This window comes from Gopherus evgoodei, chromosome 6, assembly GCF_007399415.2.
Source record: "Gopherus evgoodei ecotype Sinaloan lineage chromosome 6, rGopEvg1_v1.p, whole genome shotgun sequence".
In the NCBI taxonomy this organism is placed as follows: Eukaryota; Metazoa; Chordata; order Testudines; family Testudinidae; genus Gopherus; species Gopherus evgoodei.
Window position 1 is genome coordinate 123,306,717 of NC_044327.1, and position 14,029 is coordinate 123,320,745.

The 14,029-nt window shown below is 42.7% G+C and overlaps 2 protein-coding genes across 6 annotated transcripts in view; one reads left to right on the plus strand and one right to left on the minus strand.

The window, feature by feature from the left end:
• HDHD2 (haloacid dehalogenase like hydrolase domain containing 2) overlaps positions 1–2,560 on the plus strand; it is a 31,448-nt gene extending 28,888 nt beyond the window's left edge. For all 3 annotated transcript variants that reach the window (XM_030566132.1, XM_030566131.1, XM_030566133.1), the window contains exons 6-7: positions 232–295; positions 629–2,560. In XM_030566132.1, coding sequence (XP_030421992.1) covers positions 232–295; positions 629–732 — 168 coding nt within the window. In that variant the 3' untranslated portion in view covers positions 733–2,560. The remainder of the gene's footprint in view (positions 1–231; positions 296–628) is intronic.
• A 6,123-nt stretch (positions 2,561–8,683) lies between these two features.
• The window catches only part of KATNAL2 (katanin catalytic subunit A1 like 2), a 57,452-nt gene continuing 52,106 nt past the window's right edge, over positions 8,684–14,029 (minus strand). For all 3 annotated transcript variants that reach the window (XM_030567742.1, XM_030567743.1, XM_030567741.1), the window contains exons 14-16: positions 12,427–12,589; positions 10,596–10,698; positions 8,684–10,233 (exon numbers count right to left, since the gene is read on the minus strand). In XM_030567742.1, coding sequence (XP_030423602.1) covers positions 10,094–10,233; positions 10,596–10,698; positions 12,427–12,589 — 406 coding nt within the window. In that variant the 3' untranslated portion in view covers positions 8,684–10,093. The remainder of the gene's footprint in view (positions 10,234–10,595; positions 10,699–12,426; positions 12,590–14,029) is intronic.

Below are 14,029 nucleotides of genomic sequence, written 5' to 3' on the forward strand. Positions count from 1 at the left end.
TTAGAGTATTTAAACCATATTAGTTTTAGCTTAAATCTTGCAGTTCTGTCTCAAGCAGATCTCCCACATAGGTAACTTCAGTGAGAATTTTGCTCAAGTGCTAATTTCAAGATATGGCCTATTATTGTTTTGATCAGACTGGGTTGTCACGTGGTGGTGAACACCACAGAATGCCCATAAACAATTGTTTCTGTAACTCTAGATTAACCTTTCTCTTCTTCTCTCTGCCAGGATTGCAGGGATGATGTTGGCGGAGCCCAGAATGCTGGCATGCTAGGTATTTTAGTAAAGACTGGTACGTACTGCATGGATTTTGACATCTTGTGATACATTTTTTCACTGCAATAGAGCTGTATTAGAACAACTCCTCCAGCACATATCTGAGTCTGGGTTTTGGTCAAACTGCCCCTGGGGTGGGGAATCTCAGCCTACCTCTGTGAAGATTATTGGTGATGCATTAGGTCAAGAAGAATGCCAAGTGAGTACCCCTTTTACAGTGCCTTGTTGTTTGTGAAATACAAGTGATAGGGGCATCAGACAAAATCTCTCCCTGCTCCAGGGAAGACTTCAGGCTGGAAGGGCAGCTAAAGCAGCTTTTAAAAAGCACCTTTTTGTTCTTTTATTTCAGGTAAATATCGAGCAGCAGATGAAGACAAAATTAATCCCGCTCCTTACCTAATCTGTGAGAGTTTCCCACAAGCAGTAGACCATATCCTACAGCATCTGCTATGAGAGAAGTGTTTAGTTGGGAGAAACTTGACTCTGTTTTGACATTGTTGCCTCCCTTCCACCTCACAAACTAAAACTCAGAGCACAGTATGCATCACACCTGCAATCAGGCAATGAACATGTCTCACTGCAGAGCACTGAAAGGAAATGATACTGATGTGCAACCAGTGGCAAATCCTTGGTAAACTCTTACTTCCCTGAAGATGGAACACAGAGAGTGAAAAAGTAGGGCTCCCAGTGTTCGTCAGGTCAGATGGCAGGTGGAGGGAAACCAACCAGCAGACGAAACAATTTGCTTTCTCGTATCGTGTAGGGAAAGGAGGGAAATTCACATAGAGTCTCTTCGACTGTTTAGGAAGTAACTGTTTAAAAAGCCCACTTGAAATGTGCCAAGTTAGTTAAACTATAAAACCTATGAGAAATGTGCCAAGATAATAAACATCAACAAAGCATAATAGCCATTTTTAGCCTAAACGATGATAGCTTGGTTGGTTCTTATATGTTTGTTTTAGTTAACATGTGTTTCCTCTCTCTGCTGTTATCTGACTAATTTAAATGTAGAGATGGCACACATTAAGAGTATCTTACAATTTACAATATCACCATTACTGATACCAATCACTGCTGATTTCTCATCCTCTATTCAAATAGGTAGCAATTGTTTTTTCAAGTTTTATGTAAAATTCAAACAACCAGTATTTTACAGATGTTTTAATTAGATGCTGTTATAAACAGGAATGGTGCAGAAACAAAAATCTGGTCCTTAACGGCTTTATAGGACATGAATTTTTGAAGTTAGACTTCAGCAGGGTCCTATTAACTATACAATTGCAAGATTTCAATTTTTTTTTTCCTTTCTAATGCTATGAGAAAAATCCTTCAAAATCCATGGGACCGATTCAAGCTTTTAAACACTTGGTTAATACAGCTGTAAAATGAAATCTCATTCTGCAGCATGTATTGTTCTTCCTGCATGTGTTAAATCCACCAAAATGAACTAACTTTGTAATGATGGTAAATGGCTTTCGTGGTCCGTCTGCAAGCTGTACTAATCAAAGTCCTTTCCAGTTGTTTTACAGTGCTCCTGAGTGTTACGTTATTAGACTGTAATTGTACATCATTGTAGTACTCACCTTATTGAAAATATAGTTTTGTGTTAATAAACCACACTGTTTCTTGTTAAGAAAAAATGTAATGAATACGTAGCAGGCGCTATCTAAAGGAAAGCAAGTTTATCTATAATCTCTCTAGGTGGTTACATTTCACATGGAGCAAATTTCTGCAAATGACGGAAAGGGAAGCATGAATGTATGTGTGAACTGTGCTAGCTGAGTATTGGGCATGCAAGAAATAACGGAAGCTCTTTGGCTCTGAGGCTGTCTGTTTGCTCTGTGTTTGGCAAGGCCCAGCACAATGGGATCCTGGCTCATGAGTGGGCTCCTAGGTGCTACTGCTATACAAAAAAGCAACAATAAGTGAATGTCCCATGCTTAAAAAAAAAAACAACAGTGCACAATCTTCCTCCATCCCTCCCCAGCAGGACTTGAAATTACTTTTGCAAACGTGGTTGACTTTAGTGACTCCAACCTAACCTCCCACATCCTCTTCCCAACATCCTGTGAAAGTCAAAGGCTATGTAAGATAATGGAGCCCTTCCTTGGACCTCCTAAAGGATCTGTCTCCCTTACTCAACTAACTAATACACACAGTGCTGAGTAAATTCATTCAGCCAACCAATCCCTGTATAGCATCTGTGACAAATATAAGCTGTGATAGACCCAGGCCAGTTGGGAAGAGCCGAGTAGTAGAAGGGAGATATACTAGCCACTGGAGAAGCAGTTTTCTGTTCCCCGAGTGACCAGAGCAGGGGCTGCTCCAGGCTAATGAGAACACCTGACTCCAATTAACCTGCTAAGAGTCAGGTGAGGCAGTTAAGCACCTGACTCTAATTAAGGCCCCTCTGATGCTGTAAAAGGGCTCACTCCAGTCAGGCCAGAGAGAGCCAGAGGAGAGGAAGTGTGTGTGAGGAACTGGAAGCAAGAGGTGTGCAAGAAGCTGAGAGTAAGTAGGCATATTGCTGGAGGACTGAGAGGTACAAGTGTTAGCAGACATCAGGAGGAAGGTCTGGTGGTGAGAACAAAGAAACTGTTGGGAGGAAGCCAGGGGGAACTAGCTCAGGGAATTGTAGCTGTCGCACAACTGTACCAGGAGGCACTCTACACAGCTGCAGTCCACAGGGCCCTGGGCTGGAACCCAGAGTAGACAGCGGGGCTGGGTTCCCCCCAAACCTCCCAACTCCTGATCAAACAGGAGGAATTGACCTGAACTGTGGCCTACCAGAGGGGAAGGTCTCTGGGCTGTTTCCCAACCCACAGGGTGAATCTGCGAGGTGAGCAAATCCGCCAATAAGCGCAGGACCCACCAAGGTAGAGGAGGAACTTTGTCACAAAGCCAACAGAAGGCTCAAGGATGTTATGTGCCATGTAAGTGTGACACACATGCAGAGCTGGATGAGGAGGAGAGACAAGAGTGAGCAGAAGGAAAGAAAATGCTGTGCTTAGGAGATTTTCTAAGTGTTTTGAAAATGTAACTGAGGCAGGAGTAAGGAGGGGTTGTTCATCTGAGAGGGAAGTAGGTGTGGGTATGTTGCAGCAGATCATGGGACATTTATACATATGGGCAATTACACCTGAGACTGAACAAGGGGACATCTGAAAAAGATTAAAAGGGAAGGGGCTTCTACTGCTAGTAAAGCAGTGAGAGTTAGAGGAGGGATCTAAAAGGACTGAGACCTTTAAGAGGTAGTTCATTAGAAATATAGGGTTCCTAAAAGGGAATGCAGTCATTTAAAGGGTACAGGACAGTGATTTAGCTCCAAGTTACTTTCCCATTTTCAGAACGGGAGGAAAGGTCTCTGTATTCAAATCTTGGATTTCATAGACTCATAGACTCATAGGTCAGAAGGGACCAATATGATCATCTAGTCTGACCTCCTGCACAAGGCAGGCCACAGAACCCCACCCATCCAATTTTATAACAACCCCTATCCCAGGACCGAGTTATTGAAATCCTCAAAATTGGTTTGAAGACCTCAAGCTGCAGAGAAACCACCAGCAAGTGACCCATGCCCCACGCTGCAGGGGAAGGCGAAAAACCTCCAGGGCCCCTGCCAATCCGCCCTGGAGGAAAATTCCTTCCCGACCCCAAATATGGCGATCAGCTAAACCCTGAGCATGTGGGCAAGACTCACCAGCCAGCACCCTATTCCAGCACAAAGTCTTGATTAGCTACCACATTTGGCCGTGAAACACTAGTTAGCTACTCAAAACAGCATTTCAAGCCTGTGCTCATGAGCCATACTGCGGTTCCACATCTCCAAACTCCTCCTATCCTTTGCCTTCCCCCCTGAAGCCCTTGACCAGCTCACACTCACTGCTGTAACTTGCATGTCTGTGCCCTTCCTGATGCTTGCTTAGTCCCGCCTCCAATCCATCGAGGACTCTGCAGCAAAAAATCATCTGTCATCCAGTGCTGTTGCCTCCTGGATCAAATTCAGGCCCCTTGTTTTGACTTTCAAGGCCCTTTTTGGTCCCTTATCTCCTTTTCCTCTTCATTGGCCTCTTTGCTTAGCCCAGGTCCCTCCCTCCTTGACTGTACTCTGTGTCCTTTCTCCCCCCTACTGCCATGCCTTCATTCATGCAATCCCCTATGACCAGAGCCCTGTTTGCCAAACCTCCACTGTGGTCATTAAATCTGTGCAAAACTTGTTTCTATGGTCCTGCGCAGATTGTTTTTAAAAATGCAGTCAATAGCTCCACCTCTGAAGACGTGCTGTACCGTCTCTGGCAATCACTTAATCCTTTCATCTTCATCCTCATCCTCCTCTTCCTGTGGCGACATCCCCTTCTGTTGTGATTTAACTTGGACTGGGGGTAGTTACTCCATTAGGCTGTGGGCCCCCATCCCCAAATGTGTACATAAAAAGGCAGCATTATTTTGTGGCCATGTTAGCCACAAGATCTCCTAGGGTGTCAGAGGCAAGAGTAGTGTGAACAGGGGTGGGTACCTTGTGGCTAAGAGCTGATTGGGTTATGTATGTGGGGTGGGCTGGCTGTATGCAGGCCATGTTCCCTAGTTCTCATGGAGAACCTGTGGAAGGGGAATTCCATGGGATGTGAGGAACCCTATCTAATTGTGGCTTTTTGAGAATCATAGGACTGGAAGGGACCTTGAGAGGTCATCTAATCCAGTCCCCTGCACTCATGGCAGGACTATGTATTATCTAGACCATCCCTGACAGGTGTTTGTCTAATCTGATCTTAAAAATCTCCAATGATGGAGATTCCACACCCTTCCTTTTATTCCAGTGCTCAGCCACCCTGACAGGAAGCTTTTCCTAATGTACAACCTAAACCTCCCTTGCTGCAATTTAAGCCCATTACTTCTTGTCCTATCCTCAGAGGTTATGAAGAACAAATCTCCCTCCTCCTTGTAGCAACCTTTTATCTACTTGAAAACTGTTATCATATCCCCTCCGTCTTCTCTTCTCCAGACTAAACATACCCAATTTTTTCAGTCTTCCCTCATAGATCATGTTTTCTAGACCTCTTCTCTGGACTTTCTCCAATTTGTCCACATCTTTCCTGAAATGAGGCATCCAAAACTGGACACCATACTCTAGCCAAGGCCTAATCAGCGCAGAGTAGAGCAGAAGAATTACTTCTCGTGTCTTTCTTACAACACTCCTGCTAATACATCCCAGAATGCTGTTTGCTTTTTTTGCAACAGTGGTACACTGTTGACTCATATTTAGTTTGTTGTCCATTCTGACCCCTCAGATACCTCTCCACAGTACTCCTTCCTAGGCAGTCATTTCCTATTTCGTATGTGTGCAACTGATTGTTCCTTTTGAAATGGAGTACTTTGCATTTGTCCTTATTGAATTTCATCCTATTTATTTCAGATCATTTCTCCAGTTTGTCCAGATCATTTTGAATTTTAATGCTATCCTCCGAAGCACTTGCAACCCCTCCCAGCTTCATATCATCCGCAAACTTTATCAGTGTACTCTGTATACCAGGGATCGGCAACCTGTGGTTCCAGAGCCGCATACGGCTTTTTGGCTGCCCCTTTCAGGGAAGCTGTTTTTTTGATGGGGTGCGAGGTGCAGGCTCTGTCTGGGAGGGGCTTACCACAGGTGGCTCCCGGCTGGTGGCTCAGCAGGGCTCAGGCAGGCTGTCTGCCTGCCCTGGCCCCACACTGCTCCTGGAAGCAGCTGGCTGCTGGCACAGCTCTGCGCACCCCTTGGGAGAGAGGGGCAGCGGGTCTCTGTGTGCTGCCCATGTCCACAGGCACCGCCCCCGCAACTCCCATTGCCCAAGAACCAGCCAATGGAAGCTGTGAGGATGGTGCTGGGGGAGAGGGCAGCGCACGACACAGATACGTGCCAGCAGCCAGCCACTTCCAGGAGCAGCATGGGGCCAGGGCAGGCAGGCAGCCTGAGGTGAGCCCTGCTGCACCACTGGCCTGGGTGCCGCCTGTAGTAAACACCTTGCAGCCAGAGCCTGTACCTTGCACCACCTCCCATACCCCAACCCCTTGCCCCAGCTCAGGACCCTCTCCTCCACCCAAACTCCCTCCCAGATCCCACACCCCCTCCTGCACTCCAATCCCCTGCTCCAGCCCAGAGCCCCCTCCTCTTTATATTCAAATGGCCCATTACCAAGGCAACTGTTGTCTACCAATAAAACTCTTGGAATTTCTTGTGATAAGGAAGTGTCTGTGCTCTGTCTTTACTAGTATGTTCAGATGTCCAACAGTTTGAAAAAGTCTAAAGTCAGAAATAAAATTGAAGGTATTTATCTGATCTATCAAAAAAAAATGACAACCCAAGAGAGAAAGATATAAGACTAACATCAAGAATTTCAAAATGATTGGACTGAGTGTTACGCTTCTATAGAGAGTTCAGCCAGACGCCCGTTGTGCCTCATTTCCAACAATAAGAAATCAAAGCTAGAAAGACATTTTGAAAAGAAACATTGGACATTTGCTGAAACCTATCCAGCTGATGATATGAGGAAAAAAGAAGTAGAGGATCTCCGATGTAAAGCAGAGCAAACAAGATGTATGTTTGCTAAATGAAGGCACCAAGCAGAACCACTACTGCTAGTTTTGTGGCAGCTCAAGAAATCATCAAACGAGGGAAGCCATTCACAGATGGAGAATATGCGAAAGAATGTTTCCTTAAAACATCTGAGCACCTCTTCAATGATTTTAAAAACAAAGATGAAATAGTTTAGAAAATTAGAGAAATGCCATTATCTGCAAAGACTGTAAAGGACAGAACTATTAAGATGTCCACAGATATAACCAGCCAGATTAGTGACAGTAGATCAACACCAGGCTTTTCTGTTGCCTGCAATGAGACATGTGATGTGGATAACATCGCTCAGGTTGCCTTACTCTGCAGATATGTTAATGATCAAGGTCCTCAAGAAGAGTTGATCGTATTATTACCACTCACAGGACAAACTCAAGGCGAAGATATTGCATCTGCTGTCACTAATGTCTGAAACAAAAAGATATTGACATCAACAGAATAATTCCTCTTGCTGCAGATGGAGCACCGAGCATGAAGATGGCACACAAAGGTTTCCTTTCTTTACTTTAAAAAAGTATGGCGCATGATGTAATTTCATTTCACTGCATAATCCACCAGGAGGTGCTGTGTGCATAAACTTTTCCAGAGGAAATCTCAAAAGTAGTGGAAATGGTCCTGCAGATTGTTAAAATAATGGCAAGGACTCTCAATCATCGTCAGTTTTGCGATTCTCATGTATTACAAGATAAGATGGCTTTCCAGAAGTGCAGTCCTGCTGAGGTTTGCGTCATGTCTTGAGGAAATTAGAGTGTTCCTCCGAGAAAGGGGCCTTAAAGATGCAGCGCTAACAGATTCTCACTGGCTGCAGAAATTCAGTTTCATGGTGGATTTAACTTCTCATTTAAACATTGAATTGGAAGCTACAGGGAAAAGGAAATACTTCAATTTCACTTTTGGAAGAAGTTCTTTCATTTGAATGAAAGCTATCTTTGTAAGGGACATTGAGATGGGCATGTTAGTGTATTTCCCAACCGTGAAGCAATACAACCAACCAACTGTGATATTGAGGTTCGGTTCCTTGCAGAAACAGTCATCAAAATGCAAGCTGCATTTGCTGACCGATTTCACGAGTTCAGAAGGGAAAAGTCCACTTTGTCATTTCTGTTGAAACCACTTGAAGCTGACACTTCTGCATTGAATTTTCCAGCATTTGCAGGAATCGATTGAGTGCAATTTGAACTTGAATTAGCGGACTCACAAGACAAGGATTTATGGAATTCAAAATTGAAAGATCTTGTCACTGAACTTGAAAATCTGGAAAGGCAGAAATCCACCCTGGGGCTACAACATAAGTGGTCTGAAATGAATGACCTTAAATGGGAAGACCAGATTATATTTGACGTTTGGAATTGTCTACCAGATATGTACAGTCAGCTGAAGAAATAAGCATTTGGGCTTCTCTCAATCTTCGGTTCAACTTACTTCTGTGAACAAGTGTTCTCCAACATGAATTTCATCAAAAACAAACTGAGGAGCCAACTGCAAGATGTTAGTCTTGAGTCCTGTTTGAAAATGAAAATCACGGCATATTCACCAAACACTGAACAAATCTCTAAAGATATCCAACAGCAGAAGCTGCATTAAAAGTATTGATGAGTAGTAATAACTTTAATATGTTCAATTATTATTAGTTGATAAACTCTAACTCTACAAGTAGCTTTGCGTGTGATGCCACTCTTGAAATATTTTGGTCAAAGACAAAAACAAAAAAAATGGCTCCTCTTCTTTGAAAGGTTGCTGACTCCTGCTCTATACCATTATCTAAATAATTGATGAAGATATTGAACAGACCAACAGAGGTGATCCCCTGCAGGACCCCACTCGTTATCAGGGCCGCCGAGAACGGGTTCGGGCCCCAGTGGAAAAAATTTTTTTGGCCCTCCCAGCAAGGGTGGACTGGCTAAACAGGGCCGACAAGAGTGGGGAGAAACCGGACCCCGAGCCCCATTCTGGACTGCCAGGCCCCATTCTGGACTGCCAGGCCCCAGTAATTTGTACTGGTTTCCTCCCACCTCTCATCGGCCCTGCTCGTTATGCCCTTCCACCATGACTGTGAGCCACTGATAATTACTCTCTGGGAATGGTCTTCCAACCAATTTTGCACCCACCTTAAAGTAGCTCTATAACGAAAGAATTTTGTCTCAGTTGCCTAGGATGCCTTATTAAGCTTTAAACTGAAAATCTAATAAATAAGTAGCAAAAGACCATAACATTCTTCATCCTCCAGTGTCGCTAGCTTCACAAATATTCCTCACCCCATACATCACCTCAGCTGTCATCTGCTTACAATTCCACTTCAGCATGTGCATCTTCCATCTTGGTAAACACCTAAAAAATCCTGGCATCTAAACATACCAGTTAGCATTGCTGTTTATGAACAGCAAAAAAGACCAAAAAGGAAGGATGAAAGACTATTAAGAACAGAATAAATGCTTTGTTTCACTGGAGCTCAGCTAATAAATAATATGTAATTTAAATTAGGCGCTGATTCCTCAACAAGTAATATACTTATGAGCACTACAGCACCCTATTAAAAGCAAATGACATTGGTGCTAGTTGGGTAAAAAATAACCCAAAACCAAATTGAATGGGATGGATAAAACACATCAGGACATTGATACATGAACAAATTATATCCCGGACCAAAACTGCACCAAGTTGACCATGACTATCAGGCAATAATAAAATGTTGAGTTTAATCCCAGATGGGTTTAAAAAAAAAAGTCTCTTATGCTTCATTGGCAATCGCACAGGTCCTTGCTAGTAAATGCTAGACTGGTTGTGATGCATTAGTTTGAGTACTGTGAACACCCTAATCTTCTTGCTATTCCTGACATAAGCTTTCTACTCTTGCTCCTCTTCCCCTAAGAAGTGAAAATCATTTGCAATGAATAAAGATTGTGCAAGACTGATCAATTTATAAGGCTTTATGCATAAAATTAGTGCTAGAATCTTCATTGCATATTCACTGTAGACATTACTTTTCCATGAAGAATAACAATTTCTAATTGTCATTGAACATGGTAAATTAAAAATGCACCTTTCAGGTTTGGAAGTACAGATTCTCTTCAGTTTTCTGGGAGAAAAAAAAAAGAAAGTAATTCCTTTTCCATCATAGTTCACTCCCTCTATCTGTAGCTGAACCCCAATCGCAGATGCCATTTTGGATAGTGGGTGTCTTTGATTTCAAAGTCTAAAGCCATTTCAAACAGATTCAAAATCTCTCTGCCAGGCTATGTACTTCTGACTTAAATTCTTGGCTGATGGCTTGGTGTGAGCAATCACATCCAGGAAATCTGCTGTTGTGACCGTATCCAGCCGGAGTTCGGGTAAATTACTGCTACCTGGAGAGAGAAAATTGACCAAATGCTGAAAGTGAATGAGATGCTGATCAGTGCTAAGAGATGCTCTTTTTAAGCCAGTGCATAATGCAACGTACTTAACGGTTAATACACTAAGCAGAAAATTGGATATAGCAGGAGAGAACATGGTTCTTATTGTGTTCAGTGCACAGAAATTGACAGCTTCAACAGATGACCTGAGTTATGTAAATGTTGGCTTAATTAGGTTTTTACAAACATACAGTTTAAAACTTTTCTAAGCAAATAAGAGAACTCCACCTACTGGTATGTGAATATATAATACCTAGTGTTACAATGACAGATCAGCATTTGTCACATAGGGTTCTCTAAGAGAGCTATAGTACCTGGCTGATGATTTTCAAGAGCATTGAAGATTTTCCTCACTGGCCGCATAGCTGCTTCCTTGCAGACCAGTTTAACGTCAGAGCCAGAGTACCCTTCTGTCTCCTAATAAAGATCACAATTCACAGCATTACGAATCATTGCACGTGATGTGTATACACTCTCATGTTACTTCATTCTTGCTTTGAATGCAGAGTTGCTTTATGCAGGTGTTAGCAAATCAGGCACTTGGCTTTTTAAGGAAAGTTTTCTGCAGGTAAAATAAAATCTTCAACACCCTTTCAGTCTTACCTTTCTTGACTGTAAACTCATTCTGGACCTGATCCCCAAAGCCCTCTGAAGTCAATGAGAGCCTTCACTGGCTTTAATGGGCTCTATGTTTCTGTCCAGTGCCTAGTAAAATGGGCCTCTAGGCCCTACTGAGATACAAACACCACCAATGGGACAGATTTTCAACATCAGGGCTGCTCTGCAAAAAATAACTTGTTTTGCATCCCATCTTTTGCAAGTCTGAATGTGAATACTCTTATTTTGGGTTAAGAGCATCCTGCTTCCATTTAGCTAGGCCACTCTTAATCCAAACTAAAGTGTGTCCACACACAAAAATAACAAGTGTGAAATAAAAGCAGTTTTGGTGCAAATTTGTGTGTAGACAAGTCCTTTGGCATGTGCAACCGCACACCTCCATCAATGCATGTCTACTTCACACACACACATACATAGCAAAAATACAAATCTCATATTTGTGCGCACCCTAGGCACTCAAATGGCAAAGCATGTGCCCAAATAACCACTTGCCTTTAATTTAAAAAATCCTAGCCCTGTGTAATCATCTTTAAATGAAAACCCAACCATCCTGAGTGCATAGCATGGTCTAGCTTGTACCAAGCTGTACATAATGAGGTTCTCGTTCCAGCCAGTGATTGAGCTGATAATCATGCGACAGTTGGATAAGAATGGGGCTTGCTGTAACACAGATAGCACTGTTCTGCCCAGCAAGGACAGGGCCAAAGGCTCACGAGAATCGACAGCTGGTTCTACCAACTCAAACCTTATGTTTGGAGTTCTAGTGCACTGTAGTTGTTAAATAGTAAGAATTATGTTTCAGTTTCATAGACAAAGTGTTTTTGAAATAGAAACTGAAATATTCTGTATGTATCTATGAACAGAACTAAGCCATGGTCAGCTGAGCAAGTATTAGCTACTCTCAGCAGAGGTTATAGGTGACAACAGCCTGAATTCAGGCTCTGTAAGGAAAATATCTGAGCTCTTGGAAATTGATGCCGTGGTGAGCCTTTTCACTTTATTGATGCTCTTTCATACTGCACTAGTGTCCATGACAAATTCTTCCTACTCAGCAGAGGGCTGTACCATGCTCATCTCCACTATAAACCGAAAGACCCCACTGTGGTGTTAGGAAGGGCTGGAGGTATACAGTTGTAATTTTTTTCTATCTTTACGTCTGAAGCAGTGAAAAGGTGACTATACCGGCATCAAAATACATCTTTGACTTCCAAGTTGAGTCATGCGAACCTGGTGCTTTCACCTACTGAGACAAGTTCAATACCTTCAGCTCTCATTGATGTCCCCTCGTAGGAAGAGTCCCTAAGCCTCCCATCTTACCCACGTTCAATCATTCACCTTCATAATGTGAGCTTTATTCTCATTCCCCCGGCTATCATGTTTACAGATGCTACTTGTAGCATGTATAGTTCACACCTGTTTCAATGAGAGCAGAATCAGGCTCACTACATTCCCACAATTCCCTCGCTGAAAAACTTCAGGAGTCTGAGTTGCCAGTGATGAATTGCACCTGCTTTGCTGTCTTCTCACCTGACCCAGCAAACTGTACTCCAGCTCAGTTCTCAGCTCCACTCCTCCACTGTTGCTCACTGGGGGCAGCCAGTGCTGAATCATAGCCTGTCGTGCCTCTTTATTTGGGAGGTCAACCAAAATCCTCTTCTCCAGCCGCCGCAACATGGCATAATCTAATTCCCTAAAGAGAAAGAAAACGGGGATAAATCTTCTCAGCAAGATTGTGTTTGTACGGATGCTGGACTTCTGAAAACTAAGCTGCTTGTTGCAGGAAGCCACCTTACATTTTCAAAGCTACGGGTGATCCTTTCAACCCGGTTATAAAATAGTAATTAATCATCATCACACATTGTTGCCAATTAAGTCTATCTGTATGGTTATTGATTCATGATCTAGGGACTTGGAATATGGAGTCAAGAGTTGTAGGTTCTTATCCTGGCTCTGATACTGGTTCACTGTCTGGCCTTGAGCAGGTCACTTCACCTCTCTGTGCCTTGGTTTAACCCTTTTTGTAAAATGGGGACACAACAACTCATCTCTGAGGCGCGTTGTGAGGATTAACTAATTGCTTAGTGATCTTCAGATGAAACGTACAATAAATGCAAAACCTAGATTATAATCACTTTGGGGCACATGCCATTTTTGTTTAAATGTGTTTTCACCTAGCACAAAATGGTCCTGATGCATGACCAGGGCTCCTAGGTGCTATGGGAATACAAACAAATAGTAATAATATTCCCACAGGACCGAGCATCCTTATTAAAAGCTGCAAAGAATGGGCAAATCATTGAAAGAGAAAGTGCCAAGGTGCTGAAAACACTAATAGTCTCAGATTATTAAAGATGAGTTGCAAAGAAAAAGACAAAAATTGATGTGTGTCCCATATTTGTATTATTGCTTCTTTGTCATGCATATAAAAGGCATGAAAGAGTTTTTTACCCCTAAACTATTTTATTTTCTTGCTGCTGCTTTTTTCCTACAAAATATCAGTATTGTCAAGTCTTGTCTTCCCTAGTTATTCTGGAGGATTCCTTGGAAGTCTCATGTATCCTCTTTTCTCCTAACTGTTTTTCAAGCATTTAAGCTTAACACGTATTAACAAAAACAACCTGCCTAAATAAAAATCAATTCACATCTCAGTTAATCAGGTGTCACTTGCATATAATAAACCTACAAGTTCTCCCATCTTCTACTGAGTATTCCATTCCTGTAGAACACAAGTGTTCATTTTAAAACATTTTCTAGTCCTTAGGGTAAATGGAAACCTTTTAAGTGTGAAATTGACTTAGAGGTACCTTGTTCAGTGCAAACAGCCAGACAAGCTGAGAGTGTTAGAAAAGTACTGTGAATAACTACACATTCCTGACTCTGAACCCTAATTATTGCAACCTATATCACCACACCGGTAACTATTTCATGCTTATCATTTTAGCAGAGACAGCAAGCTATTCCAGGATGTTCGTGGAATTTCAGATAGTAGGCAGGGATTAAACAAAGTACCCTGAGTTTGCTCTTTCCTTTCTGACCCCTACGGTGAAATCCTTGCCCCATGGAAGTCAATAGGAATCTTGCCATTGACTTCAATGGAACCAGGGTCCCTTCACCACATGTAAGATCAACA